Source organism: Homalodisca vitripennis, chromosome 6 (assembly GCF_021130785.1).
Source record: "Homalodisca vitripennis isolate AUS2020 chromosome 6, UT_GWSS_2.1, whole genome shotgun sequence".
In the NCBI taxonomy this organism is placed as follows: domain Eukaryota; kingdom Metazoa; phylum Arthropoda; class Insecta; order Hemiptera; family Cicadellidae; genus Homalodisca; species Homalodisca vitripennis.
Window position 1 is genome coordinate 95,951,868 of NC_060212.1, and position 23,212 is coordinate 95,975,079.

General features: G+C 34.3%; 2 protein-coding genes across 2 annotated transcripts in view; one reads left to right on the forward strand and one right to left on the reverse strand.

Annotated features, from left to right (window-relative positions):
- Positions 1 to 23,212, forward strand: part of LOC124364573 (alpha-2-macroglobulin-like) — a 55,113-nt gene that overhangs the window by 8,014 nt on the left and 23,887 nt on the right. Inside the window, exons 6-14 of the mRNA XM_046820131.1 lie at positions 455 to 631; positions 2,211 to 2,435; positions 5,693 to 6,154; positions 11,815 to 12,012; positions 18,380 to 18,567; positions 20,469 to 20,629; positions 22,415 to 22,525; positions 22,714 to 22,772; positions 22,884 to 23,057. Coding sequence (XP_046676087.1) covers positions 455 to 631; positions 2,211 to 2,435; positions 5,693 to 6,154; positions 11,815 to 12,012; positions 18,380 to 18,567; positions 20,469 to 20,629; positions 22,415 to 22,525; positions 22,714 to 22,772; positions 22,884 to 23,057 — 1,755 coding nt within the window. The remainder of the gene's footprint in view (positions 1 to 454; positions 632 to 2,210; positions 2,436 to 5,692; positions 6,155 to 11,814; positions 12,013 to 18,379; positions 18,568 to 20,468; positions 20,630 to 22,414; positions 22,526 to 22,713; positions 22,773 to 22,883; positions 23,058 to 23,212) is intronic.
- On the reverse strand, positions 7,915 to 10,311 carry LOC124364574 (MYCBP-associated protein-like). Its single transcript, XM_046820132.1, has one exon. It carries the CDS (start codon positions 10,163 to 10,165, stop codon positions 8,093 to 8,095), a length of 2,073 nt encoding a protein of 690 aa, XP_046676088.1. The 5' UTR covers positions 10,166 to 10,311; the 3' UTR covers positions 7,915 to 8,092.

The window sequence follows — 23,212 nt, forward strand, 5'->3', positions numbered from 1 at the left end:
CTGCAAAAGATAAAAGTTATCAAAGAGCCTGCACACTATAAACTGCAATTACCACACAGTTGCGAATATTAAATAGCCAAACACTATTTTGAAAGAGCTAAGTTATGAGATATATTTGTCTTTAAGGTAAATTTCCGGTTGAACTTAAAGCTTGAGTGTTAGACCACTTTATAATAATGTACATGTACGCGTACAAAGGCTATAAACATACACTTTCGATAGATTTTCTTGTTCAAATATAATTAACTTGAACCAGAAGTGTACATACACGGATACAGCTTACGAAAAGCATGCGAAGCCACGGAAAACAGCTAGTATTTATATATTTTAATGACCCCTCCAGTGTACCGTAATATAGCCTCCAAATTGGGTTCCAGCCATTTAAAAACTAATATTTTGAATTCGTTTATAACTTTATTTTGTGCAAAAACAAGTAATTCAGTATAGTTTTCAGGTGCATGTGATACTGCCACCTTATATTGCTGAGACAGAAGACGTCATCAGTGGATCAGTTTATGGGCTCTACACCTCCCAGAGATATGTGGATGGCAACGGGACATTGATGATTTCAGCCAGGCGATTAGCCAACAATGAGACATTTGTAATGTTGCGAGAAGAAACCATTTTCTTTGTGAGTAATGTAAACAATTTCTTTTTAAGAATTAAGAAGTTAATGTGTACATAATAATAACCGATGATCATAATACAAGCTCGTTAACTTATTGGCACAGGCATCACTCCATCTCTCAAGGACTTATAGGACTTGATTTCAAAAATTGTATTGTGTTTGTATTGTGACTGATATCACTAAGTGATGAACTAATACAATTGAGGATATCCTCAATCAGATATTATTTTCGAGATAGATAATCCGGCAAGAGTTTGTTGGGTAATGTGCTATTTATGTTGTAACCTTACCTAACCTAACTAAAACTAAATTAACCTAACATAGCCTACCTAACATAACCTAACCTACCGTAGCCTAACTTAAACAGGTATGAAACCATCAGAACATCTTTACACTCAAACTTTTGCCATCAATTTATTCTAAACATTAGTTTAGACTTTAAAATTTGTAAATATTATCTTCAGTATATCAAATTTAATTTTAAATATTTTCTGCTCTACAACAAGAAAGGATTTAATATCAATGTAAACTATTTTTTCTCATAGTTAAACCAGTTGAAAATACAAATTTGATTTTTTCATACAAGTAAAGGTTTTCATGTGTAAAGGCCTCAAAAAATGAAAGTTTTAAGTATTGATTTATGTGTTTTAAATGTAATTAAGTTAATTTATTAATGTTTAAAACAAGACAAAACGGTTTCAGATATATTCTTTAGTTATATGTTTATACATTTTCTCTTAAAACCTTGGCCAAAACTCTTTGGCACTTCTCGCATATTAAGACCAAAAATAATGTGAAACTCCTCAACAAGTAAACTTTTTTAATGCATGGCACTAAAAGGGTTATAATATTAAAAACATTTTTCCCAAAGGCCCCTTTCGTTACGTAACTCCGGCTCTTTAGCGGGAGTTACGTAACGTTAAATATAGCGGGTCGCATAATGCGTTCTCCAGCATACTAGCAAATTTCCTCAAGGTCACGTTACAAGACCTGCTGACGCTCAAAGGGTTAACTTAACCTAATCTACAGTGACCTAAGGTAGCCTAACATAACAAATCCTAACCTAACCTAACATTCATGACACGACCCGTCCCGACATAACCTAATCTAACCATGTTCTGTAGAAGAAAACAAGTGTGGTTGATTCGCAGTATGACATGATAACACTCAAAATTAAAGGCTTATTGTTCTTATGGATGCTGTCCGATTAGAAAGAGGTTACAATAATTGATAATAGTTGATAAGCGAGTTACTGTAAAAATATTTCTCTGGCAGTAAACAATAAAGGAGTCATTGTTCGTCTGAAAATGAAGGTCTGAAGATCTGACAGCCATCTTATTAAACTAGTTTTAACTGTTCATAGTAGGCTAATGACCTACTTGGTGTGGCCTTAGGGAGATGTTATTAATTTCTGAGATCACTGAGCTTCCTTACTTTGTTTACTATAGTGATCTTGTAAATATTATGAGTTTTTAAATTAAATATATAGTTTAACCATATTATGATTAGATTGTTATTAATTGCCAGTAATTTAGCTTTAATCTGTTCACTCTTAAAAAATTTTACAAATTGCTGTTTTCAGAAAGGCGCACCTCATACAGTTGAGATCCCAATGTCACTCATCCACTCTAGGATGGGTTCAGCGCGGGATGTGGAGTTGAGGCTGGAAGTTGAGATAACCGAGTTGCTCAGCAGAGAGACCGTGAAGGGTTACAGCCACTCTCGCATCATCCCAGGACAACTTCAGCTCAGGTTCCTCAGTGCTTCACCGGCAACCTTCAAACCTGGCCTTCCTTTCTACGGATATGTAAGTCTTGACCAAGATACAATAATAATTTGTTTATCAGCCAAATAAACAGTGAATAGGTATTTTTAAACTGCAGAATTCCACAATAAGTTGTCCAACTTGATATTTTTTATATTCTATATAGTTTAACCCAACAACGTTACAATGATATACCAAATCAAACCTAACCTAACCAGGACAATAGGCTACGGTACTATTTTTGAGGGTATATTAATGTCCTAGTAGAGGTTTGATTTCCCCAGAACACAATCTGTACGGTATTTAAAGTAGAGGCCACGAAAGAGTGCAGTTGGTGGCAACCAATAGAATGAACAGGCGCCGCGACGTTGCCACAAAACACTTCAACTGCCGCCCGAGTCGGCGCGCTGCGGTTACAGAGGGGACCAGTTTGGCAACGTCGCACAATCCTCATTGGCTGCTCCAAGGTCACGCGCCAAATAGGCTCCTCCCTCAACTGCACTCTCTAATGGTCCCTACTATAGTTCTATTTGTTATTCAGTAGTAAGAGAGTTTTTGCTTCCATAATCCATACAACTAAGAAGTAAAAAATATTATGGTTGCCTGTAAAGTCGGTTTTACGGGCGAAGATTTTACGTGACAACGTCTTTTTCTCGGTAGAATATTTATTGATATGAATATTATTAAATTGCACAATAGGAACAAGGAATTGAATGAAAATAAGAATTGCACAAATTTTAACTATAGAAATATATTTTGTTTACTAAAACATTGTACATAATTTGAAATTAATTAAAATTTGTTATTGTAAATGGTAAAGTTGAATAAAACATTTACTAAAATTGGAATTTGAAATTCTTGCTAAACACAGTTAAATTCTAACTCCGCGCGTGGTGATTGGTCGGTTTAGTTCGTTTGTTTGGTCGCACTGTTATGACAGGTTAGAGGTTATAATTTGTTATTTTAAATGTTTGACTAGCAATATGCGCTGTTTCTTCTCAATCGGCTGAATTACGATTGATTGCAGAGTGATTTAAACTAATAATTTACTTAACACTATCAACATTTGTCAATAGTATGACATAACCTATAAACTCAGTTTCTCAACTTTTGTGTCAATCTAACAATTAATCAATCAATCATACAGTAGTTTACGATAATGAAATATCAGTGTACAATTATTTACCTTTATTGTTGTAGTTGTTGTAAATGACGAATCTAAGCACTCCACATTTTCACGAATAAACATAGTTATCTGCTTTATCCCGTGCGGCGGACCCACAGTTATCTGCTTTATCCCGTGCGGATCCCGTGCGGCGGACCCACTGGACGGGCATCGTAACGTTACCGGGCGTTACACTTTTTCATGAGTGACTCCGAGCCGCAACCTAATTTAAGACGTTGTCACGTCAAAAGATTAGATATATTTTTAATATTCAAGATGTACAAAATCACACAGTGTATATTTAATGTCGATAGTTATGATTGCAGGCACTAATAAATTCGAATTTTTTTTTCAAATAATGTTTTTGGGTTTTTATATGATAAGTTCCATTCTTGTAATGCTTTCCTCTTTTGAATAAAAAGAAAAGCAGTACAACCTCTTTACTTCGTCACAAAGTAGGCCTATCGGTCCTTTATTACTTCTGGTCGTAATATAAATAATATAGTGCACATACACAAAGCTCTGGTTGAGTCTTAACCATTAGTATATATCCAAATTATAATTTAAAGTACTTTACACATACAGAGTGTAACGAAACTCTCTACACAAAATTTAGGTAAAACGACTCAAATTTGATATAGGGTAACTATTATTATTGCAGTCACAAATCAGTAGAAAATTAATATTACATTATCGTATCAAGTTTCAAGATGTCGGACTTTTTAATTTTTAAAGCTTAATACCATAAAATCATAAGTTATGAAGATATTATGGAATATATACATTATTTCCAAATCCAATTACACAAACTTTGTCACGTAAATCATAAATTCGGTCAGTAAACAATGTAGATATAAGCTTCTAACTGTTGTAATGCACAGGTAATGATGCAGTGAAGATGTGAACAATTAAAACTTTGCTTATTTTGGATATCGTTTCTTGTTCCATGGAACAATATCTTACAGTAAAGTTTGTTTAGAGAGTTTTGTTACACCCTGATATTAATTTTTACTATTGAAAACTTCAAATAACTTATGCTTATATTTAAGCTGTACACAACTGTAACCAACCTGGCATACAGTTTTAAACCTTGTGTTGTAAAAATTAGTGCACATGATAAAATAGCTGGAAATGCATTTATTATTTTTAAAACCATTAATATGTGATTTGCTACTACTGCTGTATAATGCTAGGTAGAAACGACTTTAAACATTGTCCTAAATAAAAACTTAAATTTGTATTTTTATTTATTACGTATAATATTGGGTATCCCGTAAATCTCTGGACAAAGGTATACCAATTCATTGCTCAGGTCAAGACATATTTCACCATATGAAGATGGGTCTCCGATGCTTAGTTTCCCATCTGTCTATGTTTGTTTATAAAAAAAATTATCTTAAAAGCTAATTCATTATATTATACTAAATTTGGCTCAAATGTTTATGATAACAAAGCCTGAAAAGTACTGAAAAAATATATCATGAAATTATCTTTATTATTTTCAATATGGCGGCCATTTAAACTTTGAATACCTTAAGTACCTGCAATTTTTCTTAAGAATTACAAGAGTAACAGTTTTTACAGAATATTATCACAAAACTAATGACACCAAAATTATTTGAATGGAATAATAACTAGCTGATTTAGAGCAGATTTACTGTGACAAGACATGACCCACATTGAGGTTCTCAGTGAATAGCCATCAATACAAACACTGAATAAACGGCAGCTCTTTGTGATAAAATCCTCTAAAATCTGTTATTCTTGTAATTCTCGAGAAAATTGCAGGTTCTAAAGATTTTAAAAGTTTTAATTATCGCAATTTTGAAAATACTAAAGATAATTTCATGATATATTATTTATCAGTCACTGGCAATTATTTGTCATAAACATTTGAGCCAAATTTGGTATAATTCAATGCATTAGTTTTTTTAAATATTCATTTTTTTAATAAATACACATACAGACAGACATATGGGAAACTAAGCATCGGAGGCTCATGTTCATATTATGATGAAATATGTTTGCCTTGACCTGAGCAATAACGTGGTATACGTTTGTCCAGAGAGTTACGGGACACTCTGTATATAGAGAGAAATAACGTTATTACTTTAAATTCGTATTTCGCCAACAGGTAGCCGTCATGTATGAAGACAAAGAAAAAGTTCCCGCAGAAGAATTGGCGAAGGCAAGGATGCGAGTTCAAGTGGAGCTGCACCTGGAGACCGGTCAGACGATGAGGTTGCCCGATCTGGTGGCAGGGAAAGATCACAGGAACTCTTGGGACGAAGAAAACTTTATAAGCGATCAAACAAAAGAAAGGTTCGTCGATGAAGTCTCTCACGATACGTATCTACAAGACGGGGTTCTCGGGTTCCGATTTGACTCTTCCAATATAACGGACAGCATCATAATAAAAGCTTCATATACCAGTGAGGACGGAACTTCAATAGAAGCCAAGCTTGAGGCGGTCAGACATTTTTCTCCCACGAAGAAGTTCATAAGTGTGTTTTCCTCTTCTACAAGCGTACAAGTCGATGAATACGCTATTTTCCATGTTAAATCGAATTTGAGACTGGACAGTTTTCAGTACCTTGTGAGTAAGTAATACTATTTTAATAAGTACATTTAATTTCACTTGTGTTTTTAAAAAAGGATTTAAAATGAGTGTATTGTATTAATACAAGTGTAATATATATATATATATATATATATATATATATATATATATTTGTAATATGTGCTACAATACAAATTTCTGTGTATTATGTATAGTATGTCTACTTTACTAGCTGTTAAAAGCCAAATTAAATAAAATAGTGCAAAAAACTGTGCTACATCAGCACCAATTGAGGGATAGAGCAATTTTGTGAAAGGTTATATTTCAGTAGTTATAAGTAGTTCAGGTTTTATTTACGGTTAGGTCACATTAAGTAGGAAAAGCCTCTTATAAAATGCCTGTCTTTCGGAAATGTATGAGAAAATTACAGTGATACCGGACATTAGTAAAAATCCAATACGGAGTCACAGTATGATTTTGAGAAGTTCATCTAGTGCTGGTAAATCTTAAATTTGAACAGTGATTTTGCCTCTGAGGAATATCAGAAATGAATAGTAAAATGCTCCTACTAGTCCCAAGTTGATGACGACATATGAAAACTCTCAGATAGTAGAAGGTCACACAAAAAACAGAACTGTAATGTTTTGACATTCATTTCTCACCTCATATTACTTCCTGAATTTAAACAATTTATTGAATTTACACCAATATCTTAGCAAAAATTCTGTACTAGAGTAAGACTACAAAAGAAGAAGCAATTTAAAATGCATTATTAAAAAGTCTAATCCCTTTTAATCTAGTAGTTAGGTTAAACTACTAAGCTACCAAAGCCTTAATAACTATCATCTAGGTTTTCCAGTTCACACCGTGTTGAAAATCATTGCTGGGTACAATGCAAATTTTAATAGTTAGGCTTCACTATGGAGAGCCATCTTTAGCCAACTAAATGTTAAACCAAATCTAGCAAAACCAAATTGTTGCATTATACAGATTTATCGCCGCGACAGAGTCGCCGGGCGTTTCGGCGTATTTGATCGCGACGACTAGGAAACGCTCACAATCGCGTTCGAATCGCTGTTGTCGATCGCCAAATTTAACCGACTCCGTTTAATCTTATTTCTTAGACATGTGCGACCGGTATTATGATGGTCGACAAGACTTTCTGCATCTACAAGCTGTTATCACAATTCCAATCTTAAAATATCTAAGTATCGCTGTAGAGAGTCACCTCAGTCAGCAACTGTTAGACAAAAACTTGCAGGTCCAAAAATACACTTCCGCGGGTGAGTGATTGAGCGGAGCTTTATCGTGATTGGCTTAACCAATCGCTGATTAGCCTAATCAGTTGTATATAACGCTTTTTTCATAGGCTGCCAAGATTTGATACCTGACGCTATCTTTTTTAACTTTTTTGTTGAAATAAGAAAGAAGATAGCATCAAATTATCAAAACTTTGCAATCTGAGATAAGGAAGACTTATTAATCGCTGATTGGTTAAACGGATCAGTCATATCCTAAGGTTATTTCGTTAATCAGCTACCTTCATCAGGATATATACATAAAACAACCAACTATGATGAATGATTCCATATTATATTCAACTTTTAATAATAGGTAAATAAAGTAAGCTGGGTTCTTATTACGCTTTTTTCAATAAAGGTATTAGACATTAAATGTACTATTAAGATTTCTTATGAAAATAAAAATATCCCAGGACAATGTAAATCTGTATCTTTCAGTTTTCTTGTATTAATTTGTGAACTTAAATCCATCCCTATAATACCAATATTGCACCATTTTATATTTTGTGATGTTATATTTCATATATACATGACAAACTTTTTAGGTAGGAGGGATTAAAATGTAAAATAAGTCATAATTCAAATACATGAAAATAGTGTTTAGGAACCTACAAAAAGTTACAATATAACATAAAATTAACAATAGATATGTTAAAACATTAAAGTTGGTATCTCAAAGATTACGTTTTTTAAGAGCTATTAAGGCTGTTTTCTTCTTTTGAGAATCAAATGAATCAATAATTGCTGAAATGTTATCAATTGTTCGGCCCAAATGAATATACGTTTTAATGAATAAAGCCTCCAAAAATTCCTGTTTCTTCTCCACGCCTTCGCATTCACTGATTTTTGAATCCAAGTCAGTTCCAACGGAATGCGTGTCAACTGAGTCTCTCTCAACTGAAAACTTGTTTTTCAATAGAGAACTTTTTCTTGTTATTTTTCTGCTTGACATGCTTGGTTTTGGGCTAGGTTTCGCTGACAATGTGGACAGATTGCTAAGGCTATAATCTACACTGACCTCTTGTATAAGTTTCAATCTAGTTGGAATCGTGTAAATAAATTTCAGAGCTGTACCTTCGGATTCCATTTGATTCACGAAGCAGCACAGCAGTTCATATACACTTTTGTGTTTTTCATTCAATACAGAGTAGGGTATGTTTGGTTTCATCAGTTGGTACACGGTGGCAGTGTAGACGTCTATCTCTTCTGTCAAATTCTTGTTTGACGTCTTTCGCAGAAGTTTTCTTCTCAAGTTCCCCACAGAATAATCCCAGGGACCCTCATTTAGCGCTTCATATAGATGTTTTAACACAAGAACACTTTTGCTATCATAGAACAATTCTGGGTTGTTATGTACAAATATCTGTTCCTCAAAGAAGTTCCAGCTGTAAGGAATGTCTTGTTGCTTCAGTAGTCTATTTCTGGCCAGAATCTCTTCAACAGTCTTCCTTGCAACTGTCAAACTAGTACAGGACTCAAGGTATGTATCTACAACATTCATTGTGTCCATACTGTCAAGCCTCTCTGTGGTTATGGCACGAAGTTCTAAAGTTGATGATTGCCACTCATCTGACTCATGACTAAATAATATCTCCCATGTTTCAATAAAAATCCCAACAGCTTGGGGCTTGCAGTTGAACACCAGCTCCATTTCACTTCCTGGCATAATTGCACCATCGTTTTTGTTAAAATAAAAACATTTACTCTTTCTTTTCCAATGCCTTACAGGTATATTATCATTACTAGTCCATTTTGGGAATACTATTTCCCAACAGTACCTAAGGGATGATTGTCCAGTGTTTTGGAAAATAACACTTTTTTCATAGTTTTCATTCATATGACAGTCATCAAATTGAACTATCCAGTGTTTTGAATTGCCTTCACATTTCTCATTGTCTATAACCACTAGAATCGGTATTTTATTTTCAAACTGTATGAACTCACATTCAAAAGGAATAGAAGTTTTTGGATCCACTGATTCTGTGATTTCATTTTCAACTAGTGGTTCTGATAAATGTGGTGCAAAATTTGACAAACTTGTACCTACAATTGCCACATCCGAAATTTCAGGTTTATGCGTTTGAACTATATCAAGATTTTCCCTCAAACACTCTTTTTTATTGGCAACATATGATAACTTTTCCCATTTATCTTTTGATGTTGGCAAGCACGATTTGCCAGTAAGTCCCTTTTCGCGGTAAATGGCATCAGGAATACCAACATATTCCACTTGTGTGGGTCGGGAACATATGTCAGAATCAGGGTTCAGGCGAGATCTATCGTACTTTGTCTGTATAGTTTGGTAGATCCCCAATGACTTTCCATTATTTCTTGTATTATCATCAGTCATCCAAAAATTTGGATGTCCTCTGTATCTATCACAAATGGTAACGTTTGAAGCTTCCGTTAAGAGACGTTTCTCTTGATTTACGTAAAGGCTACCACACAGATTTGAGTTCATCACCATGCATTGTGGAGGTCTATTCAACTTGGCACTCAGCTGTTCTTGCTGTTGTTTATGGATGTTTAACCATCTCTCCCAGTTCTGGAGATTCGGTTCTGGTTCTGCGTTGTCCTCTGAAAGTCTGGACAAATTGTCAATTTCTCTTACACGCGTTAACCTAGCTTCATTCCCAATCTGTTTCACAACACTGTACTTTGAGAAGGCGTCCAAGCTATTGCCAAAAAATGAAGGTTTCACGGTTGTGGTTGAAAAAGATGAAGGGTCCGGTGATTTTCTTGCCATTTTGTTTATGTTTCTTACTCAACCCTAGGCTAATAAACACATTTTACATACATTATTCAATAAGAAAGGGTTAGTGAAAGAAGGAATAATGTTTGTTCAGCTGTTTTAACTCTATAAAATTGATCATATGATTATGTCATTATGTTAATTCCTTTGTGGATAATAAATTACCCCCAGTAATTTAATCCATAATATAAGTAATATAAATATTTTTAAATTGACAGATACTATTGGAACGGCTATACTAGACAGTATTAGTAAATAAGTGAATGGTAAAATCTCTAAGTAACGATTCTCTATTGTAAATGTACCATTTATTCATTTTGTTGCTTATTGTTATATCTGCTCCTACCCCTCCTTTCTTTTACTAAATTTCCTTCTCGTCATGGAGCAAAATACATATTAATAGCTACATACTTACTTGTTTTACATTAGTACACTAATATATTGATACATAAATTTAATTATAGAAAGTAGGTACATAAATATTTTTTAATGTTTAAGCAGTACTCCCTTCCTCCTCAAAATAATGGCTTGTGTTTCTGCTTGTTCTCGTTATTCATCTATTGTTTATCAGACCTATTATTCTGCCTTTAAAAACCAACTGAACTTTTAAGAGGAGACTGGTGCTAGAGGTGGAAGAAATGAAGATCGGAGTTTGTTCTTCATTCCTCCCTCTTCTAACATTAGTTTCTTCGGTACTTTGGGATTATACCGACCACACCCAGACATGAATCGTTATTTCACATTTCGTTTCTACTGATTACTAGATTAGCGTAGAACAATATTTCGTCAATATAAAACAGGAATTGTCTTATCGCAAACCCCTCCCCATCCTCAGACAGAGGTCAAAGTCGAGCGTCTAGTAGATAACGTGATTGCAGAGTCTCGCCGCCCGTTCAGCTGGTGCATCGCTTTGTTGTACTTCCGTGTTTTACCTCTACATTTCTCCAAACACAAAAATTCAACAAAAACAAACATTTACCAAACTAAACTCTTTATTAAAAAAAACACTAAAAACTTGTTTTTATTCTTGATCACATTCCGCCACCCAAAATGCGAGTGCCTCCGGCCATCAGCGCGGGCTTTGGCAGCACCTTCGGTGCTGCCCCGCGCTGATGTCGACGAAAGAAAAACATCCCTCGAGATAGTACCTATCAGTAAAATATCAAATTCTAGAGGGGCTAATCAGAAATATAAATTGAATTGTAATGGAAAGGCAATTATGTACCGTGCAAATCACGTGATGCCGCGCGGTCTGCCGTAATCAGGATTCTCGAGAAAGATAAGATAACAGCGACAACAATAACGATCACAATACCTGGAAATGCTTGTAAGTTTGTAATTTTGTAATTGAAGAGTTGTTTTTTCGTTCTATCATGTTTGTTTCTATAAATTTCTATTTTTGTGTTCTTCATACTAGTGTGGTCGGTATAATCCCAAAGTACCGTTTCTTCTCTCTGTTTTTCATTATACTCGTATCACATCCCAAAGGCTATTCCTTCCTTTTCTCACACATCAATCTTTACAAGTTGCTCCACCTTTTCATTTCGAAAATAATGACAATGTTTAATAAGGCCAAAAATAAGAAAAGCCGCCATACTTATACAATACGTTTTGCAAACTTTTACGATTACAAATTGTTATAGGTAATTTCCAAAAATGAGATCATCAGCTGTGGTGAACACAAGGTGATAAACTCCTCCGCGACTACCTCGACTATGACGCTGGGTGTGAGTGGAGAGATGGCTCCGGGGTTCACACTCCTGGTGTTGCACGTCACAGGTCTTGGTGAAGTTCTCACCGACAGCTGTTTCCTTTCTGTGGACGGGTTCAGCAAGTATAATGTAATGTTATATTCACTATGATATTGCCGATTATGGTTCGTGTTTTACATAACAGTATTCTTAAATGTATGCCAGTAGCCCATTCTTGTGGGTACGGAGGTTGTTAAAAATAACCGAATCAAGCAACGTCGAGAATGGCTGCTGCTTGGATGGGTGATCGCGGAGCGATCTTAAAGTCACCTTTAAGACGTTGGTCACCAGTTTAAGGTGTTAGAGAAGGCTTCTTAGCCTTAACTTGGTCTGATAAAATAAGACATTCTTAATTTCACTTGAAGGGCTTATAAGCCAAGGGGTACAAGTCCAAAAAACTTGTTTCTGAGAAAATCATGGTTAAAGTCAGTGTTAAAAAAAAAATTATTACCATTGTGGTAGATCTACAAAAATATTTTTTAGTGTTTGATTATGTAACTGAAAAGTTTATTCATGCTTGTTTACATTTTTAAATGCTTTGGGTGTAAAGTTATTATTAAAATAAAAGTTTAAGTCATGACTTGTACCCCTTGACCACAAACTAAATAGATGGTTTAAAGAACATGGAATGAATAAAACTAGTGTAAGTAAGAAAGTTTTGTTTTATTGATACAAAGTAATAATTTATTTTGTTTTCCTCTTCTGAATAGTCACGATATATAACAACCAGAGTGTTTTTTTACTTAGTCAGAGACTGTTTCATAACAATTCCCACCATTTTCTATAGAGTCTGCTCCTTCATCGTTTGGCTCTGATACTTGAGGCTGTGGCACTTCAACTTGTATAGTTTGACTCCTGGTTTTAGCACGGGGGTTTCCTTCATAGTCCAGTTTTTTGTAAAACTCATGATGGATAGGAGGAACGTAGGGTAGAAGTTCTTGAAGGTCTTTGTACTTGGAAGCTTTAATTTTTTTCCTTTCTTGTTTTGGTTCTAGTAAGGGTAGTTCAGTGGGAGTTCTACCAGATGACTTTGCTTTCATGTCATAGGTTGAGAATGGCATAGAATCATTAAAAGTTGTTTTATAAAACAATGTCCATGGTACGTCTTTTCTGTATTGAAGCCACTGCATTTGTCTGATTCCTACAACAGATCTTTTAAAAAGATGTTGTACCCCTTCAAGTGTAATGAACTCTTCCTCTTCCATACATTTTACCATGAACCTTTTGCAACTTTTAGCAATGATTCCAGCCCAGTCGTCAGGAACAAACACAGATGTATTCGTGTTTCTTTTAGCTAACTCTATAGTTCCAAAATCACGATCACAGTTGTTGTACGAGTGGCCTGGCAGCAAAAACTTGTGGTCGACTACTTCAACTTGGGTTTTTTGAACAACATACAGCCAAAATTTAACTACATAATGACTTTTGTTTTGTCCCCCACAGTTATCACTAAATAATGTTAAATGATTAACGGTGGGGGGCAGTGCCTTCACGTACTGAAACATGCATGACATAATTTCCTATAATTTCCTCACAACCTCTTGACGCTTGGCCCTCATGCCACAAATACATAGAAGCTTGTCCTGAGCTTATGTCATGGATACACAAGTTATAAGTCCACAACTGTCTAGAATAGTAGACCTTAGAACACGTCAAGACTGGAGTTGGCAGCATTTTTTGTAAGTCAAAACAAACCGCCTTGTGGCTTGAATCATTTTTGGCTTGTTCTTTGGCTTTGTCTAATTGTGCTTTAGCACTCTCTGCCTTGCGTAGGTGGAGTTCTTTCTGTACTGTAGCTGCCTGTTTTTCGTCAGGTGATCCATGTACAATAAGCTGTTGGAGTCTGTCACATGTAGCGCATGTGTCTGTTTGTGGCCTGTGAAAACTTAAATTGAATTTAGTATTAAAAACATACCTGTAGTATGGAAGCGTTACAGGCTCCTTACCTTTTTCTTTACACAGCTCCTTGTAAAAATCATACATTTTTTTTACATTAAGGCCAGCATTAAGATACTTTTTATTTGGATTTTGTTGACGTGAGTAGTGGCTAGTGTATCTAGGAAATTTCATAATATGCTCCTTGACAAACTCCAACTTTTCTGGGTTGGTTTTGTTCGGAGGAATTTTTTTACCTCGCTTGTCTCTTGGTGAAATAGATGTTCCTGATAGTTGTTTTCTTTTTACAATATTCATAACTCTTTTGTTGGAAATGTCAATTGTTTTAAGAAAAAACTCCTTGCATACTCTTTTTCCTACCAAAAAATACTGGCACGAAACAGATTTATTGTAATGTTCATTGTTTGCTCTGGTCTGATGTGGACTATGGTGTAAAATTACATAATTCAAGAAAGCCGACTGCAACTCCCAGTTTCCAAGAGCCCAATACTCATTAAATATTTCTTGGCGTTTCTCTTGAGGAATATCACTGCACTCGTACCTACAATTATGGTTAAAATCTCTGACCTGCTTTGATTGATGGTTTTTCCCTGTTCTGTCAGTGTACCCTTCCCCTTTATTGAGAGCAATCGACCCCTTTTTTCTCTTCCACTGATCAGGCCTTCTTGTTTTCTTCTTTCCTTCATGTTTTGGTCTTTTTGCAGGCGGTCCATTATTTTGCTCTTCTACAACCACGCCACCTGGAGAATAGATTTTGGGATTAGAAAATTAGTATAAAGTTATGACTTTGCTAAAACTTTTTTAATTATTAGACATTGTAATGTATTTGTATAAGCATTTATTGTCCACGATTATTTAATTGTATGGTCACCTTGTTATTAGTCAGAAGAGGTGTGGTTCACAATTTTTTTCATATATTTTTTTCCTTAAAGGTGAACTAAACAGAAAATAAATAATGCAGAGTGGTAGTTTATTTTTTCCAGTGGATAAATTATTATGGTTATTATAATTGAGGCAAGACTAATGTAGTACTACTATGCAGCTGATATAATGTCTTTGAAGGCTAACTAATGTGACTAGGCCTAATTCAGAATTGTTGTGTAGCCAGGAATTTTGGCTGGTCTGTGTAACAACAAATAACTTACTTCTTTTACTATATTTCTATATCCTCAGTTTGTTGATTGCTTTTCTTCTAATTTACTTACATGGAGAAAATATGGTAGGCCTAGCTTATTAGATAAATAATACAAAACTTACTTGTTGATGGGCGATTTCTGAAAAGATCTCTTGCAGAATTGTCTTCATTTCCACTTGGCAAATAGTCAGGGTCTGCGTCTGTGTCATCTGCAGAAAAAAAACAAAATTAATTAACTTGATGTACATAAGCCTTTGTCTTCAACAAAATTGTGTAAATAATTCATTAATTAATAATAGAAGCTGATGTTTACAATGGGCCTAGCCTACTTCCAGAATAACTGTTCTTTAAGAAGCAGAAAAGGCTTTGTCCTTTAAGAAGAAAGTGTGCATAAAATGATCTTGGTAGTACCATATTTGTTTGTTAAAATGTAAACTATTCATCTCTCAAACAATGAAACAGGTTTTAATTACTTATTAAGTAAACAACTTACCTTCAAAGAGGTTAGGATCACTTCCATCAGAAGAACAATTGTCTGCCATTTCTTTCTATCTAGTTGTCTATTATCCAAATATTAACAAAATATTACAAAAATGAATTCTCATTTCATTAATATTAACAATAAGCAATATAATTGTTATTAACAATATTTAATAATAACAATAATAAGCTCTTCCCACCACAGTAAACTTCACTGACAGACAGAGTAATGAAAACAACAATGTGCCATGCAGCTGTTTCAAACCTCCTGCTCAGTAGTCAAGGGGTACATGTGACTTGTATCTCTTGACCACTCATCAAAATAATGTTATTGTTCAGTAGTCAAGGGTATTCACTGCTAGAGCTCAGCACCTGATGGTGACTGACTTATACCTCTTGGCCACCAACTTTTTATTATATTTAGCTACAAGAATCTGTGTCTAACTCATTTCACCAAAAAAATGGACTTGTACCCCTTGTCTTCTAACCCCTTCACTTGTTATACTGTATTCGACTTGCGTAGTCGAAATAACCGAATCAGGTCGTGAGTAGCTGTTCGCTTGTACGGGTGACCACTGAGCGATCCTGTCCTTACAAGCAGTCAGTCTGCCCGGCCATTGTTGTTGCTTTCTATTGGTAGTAATTCCAATTCATACGACAAAATTAAATTTATTCTAACAAACACCACTTTATTTAGTAATTAAGCTTTATAATTCTTTGCCACAATTAAAAAACTATCACATAATTAAATTTTCAAATAAGATTAAAACCCTTCTCTTAGAGAAGGCCTATTATTGATTCAGTAAATGAATATTTTGTGTATTCAGCCAATTTTCACAAGGTTTAATATTTTAACTCGTTTATTTTAACGTTATTTTAATCGTATGTTTGAATAGTTAAAATTTGTTTTAGTTAGTTATTGTTTCAGTAGTAAATTTACATTATAACAGTCACGTATTTTGTATTACAAATATAATGTTTGTAATAGTGTATAAATTTTATGAGCTAGTAAATGACTTATAGTTTGTAAACCTTTAACCCGTTTTGGTCCCCAGCGAGCTTCTTACCTCCACTTTTTCCTGGTCATATAAACATCCTGTATCTTTTTTACTTTTTCCTTTATATTCAACCGCTAGGCCTATAGACGATTACACAAAACTTACTGCATAACTCTTCTGATATAACAAGAATAACTTTACTATGTTTACTTTCAAGACTCATTACAGTGTAAACCAAATATTTATTGGAAATTCAATCCAAGCTCCACCTCTAGACACCCAATTCTTTCTTCTCATCAATGCTAGGAGAAATCTTTGAACCCTTTCAATAATATTTTACAACTCATCCATCCCTTTGTCTCCCCCGTCCGTTTGTCAGAGTACTAAAATAGTATTAAAAAAAATTATGGTTGCCTGTAAAGTCGGTTTTACGGGCGAAGATTTTACGTGACAATGTCTTTTTCTCGGTAGAATATTTAAATTAGAATAGTTAAATTCTAACTCCGCGCGTGGTGATTGGTCGGTTTAGTTCGTTTGTTTGGTCGCACTGTTATGACAGGTTAGAGGTTATAATTTGTTATTTTAAATGTTTGACTAGCAATACGCGCTGTTTCTTCTCAATCGACTGAATTACGATTGATTGCAGAGTGATTTAAACTAATAATTTACTTAACACTATCAACATTTGTCAATAGTATGACATAACCTATAAACTCAGTTTCTCAACTTTTGTGTCAATCTAACAATTAATCAATCAATCATAGTTTACGATAATGAAATATCAGTGTACAATTATTTACCTTTATTGTTGTAGTTGTTGTAAATGACGAATCTAAGCACTCCACATTTTCACGAATAAACATAGTTATCTGCTTTATCCCGTGCGGCGGACCCACAGTTATCTGCTTTATCCCGTGCGGATCCCGTGCGGCGGACGCACTGGACGGGCATCGTAACGTTACCGGGCGTTACACTTTTTCATGAGTGACTCCGAGCCGCAACCTAATTTAAGACGTTGTCACGTCAAAACTTTTTCTTGGAATATGATATTTCAAAATAGGTTACGTGTATATTTAACATCTATAAATATTTTTTTCTATTTCTAACATTTTAACTACCACACCCGATATATACATAGTGCAACTCTAATTTTGTGAACAAACGCCACACCCGAGTATACTCGTTTTCATATTATCAGCTGGTTTATTTTTGTTGTATCAGCTGTTATATTGAATTACTTGGTGTTATATTGTGTTAGAAATGCCTGAAAGATAGCTGTCCAGTTAGTGGTGCAGTCTTGTGGACATTACTCAAACTACTTGGACGCAACGTGCTTTACATCGTGCACGAGTTCGGGAATGGTTACTTAATACGTTGATGTTTTTACGAGGATGTTTATTCGTAGATAGTGTGTGATGGTGGTAATATGTTTGGTAATTATTTGAAACATTTACATTGAGATGTTTGTAAACATTATTAATTGTTTACTTTATGTACTCAACTTTGATAAAAGATAAAAGTGTTGTGTCAAAAACTCTTAATGGAAAAAATACTGCGCTGGGAGGTTTTATTATGTAACTATAAACCCAGCGAACGAGTGTCGCCGCGGTTCCAGGAATGCGGCGGTTAAAAGGGACATAATAGTCCCATTAAAGAACGTAGTCATGAAAAATTTGGGGAGGGGTCCAGACAACTGATACTGTAGTAGACAGACAGTGTGGTCCCATTTTGTTCCTTAAAAAGTTCTTGGCCCATTTTTTTTTTTTTTTTTTTTTTTTGTTTATGACGATCTTTCAGCAGTGCATGTCAGTAATACAGAATTATTTAAATAATAATAATCGTTAACTAAATAATTATTGAAAAATCGGGGGTCCGGACCCCTTGGATCCTCTCGCTGGCTAAGTCCCTGGTCCCATTCATATTTGAATAGTTAGTTACATTGTTACAGACAGAACTTGAGATAAACACAGGGAAGGACCACAAGGCAGAGCGGGTGGAAGTACGAGCTAGTGGAGGGGTCGGAGCTTTCATCGGCGTTCACGCAGTTCGAGGCTCGATCTACCGCCTTCAGGCCGGCAACGAGATATCACTCGGCCGGATAGTGGAGAAGTTCATGCAGTTTGAAAAAACGACAAGGTACTTGGAACCTTGGACCTCAAACCAGAAGTAGAGAAAAAGCCGTTGTAAATAAAATTATATTTACTGATGTCTGATATTTTTAAATAATTTCAATCAAACATATTTATTGAAAATGCTTTTAGTGTTATTTAAAAAATATTTCAGGGACTAAATTTTGATCTTTGCATTTCAAGAATGTGTTAATTTTTACAAGTATTGCTTTATTTTTTTAATTATGTATTTTTTATGTAAATATAATCATTCTCCATTCATTGATTATATCAGGCTTTACTGTTTTCTATTTCTTGCCTTATTCTGTCCGTCCTCATGGGCCACCTGGCCTGTGCGAGGATCTTATCAAACAGAATAAGGTGGAAAGTCTATACAGTACAAGGTCGTTGGTACTGATAAAAAGTGCAAAGGTCACAGACAGAATTCGAACCTGCACTGTCTCTAACTCAGATCCTTAGTACAACGTCTCAGACCGCTCGGACACCGGCACTCCCCCAAATATTGTTATTTGGATAGTCAATATTTTGGAGTAACATTATTTCCTGGGCAAAACGTATTACATACAGGATGTAATTAGAAAGTTTCAACTATGGACAGATTTAGGTTTGGGGATGTAACTAATTACTGAGGAGTATATGGCAACCTTTGATAAATGGGTTATACAATTAAATCCCTTGAAAACTATTTGAATTAAAAAAACTATATTTTAGGTAAATTTTAAAGCAACATTTTGTTGTTTAACTATAATATTTACCAGTCATATCTCTTCAAATTGAAACACATTTAAAAGAATTAGTTGTTTAGACATATCCTTAAACAAGTATTAATAATTGCAATTAGTAATAATTCTGTATGTTTGACCGTAAGACGTCTTGAGAACAAATTGACCTGTAGACTTAAAACTTAATTTTAACCTGTTTTGCATGAAACTTAATTTATATATAGGCAAAATTGAATTCGATGATGGTGCATGATGCTCCATGGAGTTTTATAGCACTGTGTATCCTAATTGTCTGCAGAGAGAGTAATTGGTTGAGAGTTGACAACGCCTATAACCCAAGGGGATAAGTTGAGAAAAAATTGACCTAAAGACTTAAAAAATTTTCTAGGAACTTTATTAAAGCTTGTTACATTACACATGGTATCCTGCTCACAATTTCTATAAAACAAAAAATAAATCTAAAAATATATTAAATATTTAGTAGACCTTCAGTTTTGGAATATACTTTTTTAATCTTCCTTTATTCATCAATTTTTATATTATTATTATATTAATATTCTTTGTTCTATTCAAACTAATTATAGAAAAATATTTATTTTTATTAGTATATAACATACGAGTGATCTAAACATAACGTAGCTATGGTAGGGAAGGGTTGATTCAATTTGAATGTTGAATTTAGCTCCAGTTCACCTTCTTTTTATTACTGTGTCTGGTATCTGACACTGTCTCAGACTTGACTCTTGGAATTTGGAATTATGTTGTCTGAAAAGATTGTGCACCTGATGAGACAATGAGACTGCCATTTCACCTATTTATAGGTGTCTGTGACATAGGAATGATGTAAAGGTTCGTTTTATGCTTCTTCATCGCCGACTTTCTTTGGATCTCTTCATTCCAGATTCCAGAATTCAAGTCTGAGACAGTGTCAGATACCAGACACTGTAATAAAAGGAAGGTAAAGTTGATCTGGAGCTAAATTCAAAATTCAAATATGAGTGTTGTTGGACTGTAAATTGTTAGATTGTTGATAGATTGTAACATACTTGTAAAACTGGACTGTTTTATGCAGAGAATTATTATTAATGAAAATTAGTTCCCCTATTATAACTGGGAAAAAAGTTACTATTATTATTATTATTATTACAAATTACTATTATTTACTAAAAAAAATTTGCTTTTCCAGAAAATTTAATAAAGTGCACTGGAAATCACGGGATGGTGAAAGCGGAGACCAACATCGGTATTTCATGTCCATGGACAGCGGATCTGATGCAAACCATACATTCACCTCAGCAGGTCTAGTCGTCATGTCGTCTGCAGACATACTGCAAGACTCGGGTTCAGGTTTGAATGTACTTTTCATACTCTGTGTTTAATATATTTGGTAATAATTTACAAAGAAGTATTTTTTAATTTTAGAGGTATTTAATTGTATTCAACGTATATTTTAAAACATATAATTTCATAAGCTTTGAACATGTATGGGCACTTCTGGTTTGAGTGAATTATATTTCCAACGTCAATGTTCAGTTTGCCTTGGCATGTTCAAGAAAATATGTTGAAAGTGTATATTTATGGCCATTGTAATTTGCTTTGGTCTTATTACTTCTTTTGTCATACATATTACCTTGTTCCCTGATCAAGAAAAAAATATTTTCTTATATACATACATACATACAAAGGTCTGAGAAGCCTACTTCTGTCAAAAGACAACAAAGATGGGTTTTATAACAGTCTTTAAATTTATAGCAAAAGTTGCATGGTAACTTTGCCTTTGATTTCTGACCAACCACTGCATTCTTAATATTTGCTCAAATAAATGTCAAACAGTTAAAATAATATTTTTACCAAAGGTTTTAATTTTCTTATCTGGATATTGTCTTATACTAGGTTGCAGAAAAGTTTGAAATAAGAAGTATTGTTACTATCAAGCTTACTCAATACTTTCAAGACTATAAATATAACAAATTGAAAATAGTGGTTAAATTAATTAAACATTTGGTTATGCTGTCATAAAACAATGTTTACACAGAACAATTGATTACATTATTAATAGACTATTTAAACTAATGACATTTGCTGTAATACAACTTTAGAGAACTTTAGTGGGGTGTAGCCTAGAATGATTTTCAAAATAGAAATAGTCTAAGTAGTCCAGTAGTTTTTACATTATTAAGTAATAGACAGAGAGATACTATTAGATTTTTATGTAATCAGCTTTGGCGGGCCCCAGAAAAGATATTCAGCCGGGCCCGTTATATCCTGCCACCATGCGGCCATCAACACTCCCTTCAAATAAATGCTTGGCAAGGCCCAGCCCATGCTCCTGTAACTGTCCAAAAAAACCAGTACGGGTCTGGTAACAGTATCGATAAATGCAAGTGTATCTGTATCACACTCTCACTAGATCTGCATTAATCCTAACTCTAGAAAAGAATGGATAATTATCAGGATTTATAACTAAAATTTGTTTACAAAAGAAATGTTTACCAAAGTAATTGATAATCAATTTTGAGGTTTTATAAAATTAATAAATTATTTAATGTCAGTAAATTTGTAAGAACAACATCTCCAAAGAAATGTTTTTTTTTCAAACATTTCAAAAGAGTTACATTTAAAAAATATTATTTAGAATAAACTGTAATTAATTATAAATAATTGTAAATGCCTTCAGGATAACTTTTAATTATTATTTCTCTCATGTTCATATTTTAAAGCCAATAATAATAAAATGTTTTCTAAAAACTTTTAAAATGGCATGAATGGTGTATTAACAAAAATTTTATAAAATACAAGTACAATCTTCCTGTAGAATTGTAGATGATTAATTTAGTGGAGAATATGTATAGTTTTGATATGACATGACTGAAATGCTATTAAACTTAATATTAATGATAGTGAGTAGAGGAACAAAGAAAACTTCATCTTAAGTAGAGTTGGAATCATGCAGGAATTGCTGTTGTTGTTTTAAGTAATTCTCGACTGCTCACACACCCACACAAACACACATACACATTGAAGGTTTGACATCCTTATCCAGAAACATTGATAGTATGGAAATGGCATTCATAGTATTAAGACATTTAGTATTATACTTTGACACACTACATTTTAGTTTATATTTCACAGGTTTTTGTGATACGGAGGATGAACTTCCTTGTGATCTGAGTAGCTGTTACTTTGTGAACCAAACGTGTGACGGAGTGCAAGATTGCGTTTCAGGGATTGACGAATTGATGTGTATGTATTGGTCATTTGTTTGATTCATTATCATATGGAAATTCAATTATTAATAAGTTAATTTCTAAAGGTGTTTGTATTAGTAATCACTATAATTAATTTGTAAATCAAATTATAAGTTCAAAATTCAGTTTAGATAAAAAAATGACATTTTTGAATAATTAAAGTAACATGAGTTTTAATTACAGGTCCCAACCTTGAAAAAGAAGAATTTGAATATAAAATCTCTAGGAGTAGTAGAACTGAAGTAAGTGTTTCCTTAATTTGTACTTTAAGTCCTCAAAACATTTGTCATAGTTTCCTGTCGTAGTATGTTTTTTATTTACATCTGAAAGTCTCTACTGTGATGTGTCCCCAGTTCCTGTACGATATGAAGGAGGCTGACTGGGGTTGGAGGGAGATTAAAGTGAACGATCATGAAGGTGTGGAGTTCGAACCCCTCACTGCTCCAGCAACTGCAGACGACTGGTACTTCACCGCCTTCAGTATCAACACAGACCTGGGCTTCAGCATGATACCAGAGCCGTTCATTGTGAGTTTATTATTATGAAGCTAAATACAGTAATGGTGAGGAGTTTTCATACAAATTGTCAGGCCCGTGCTGGGTTCGTCGAAAGGGCGGGGGACAGGGGTGGTGAGGGCGCCAACCAACTGGGACACTGGGGGGTCGGGGGGTATGGAATACCC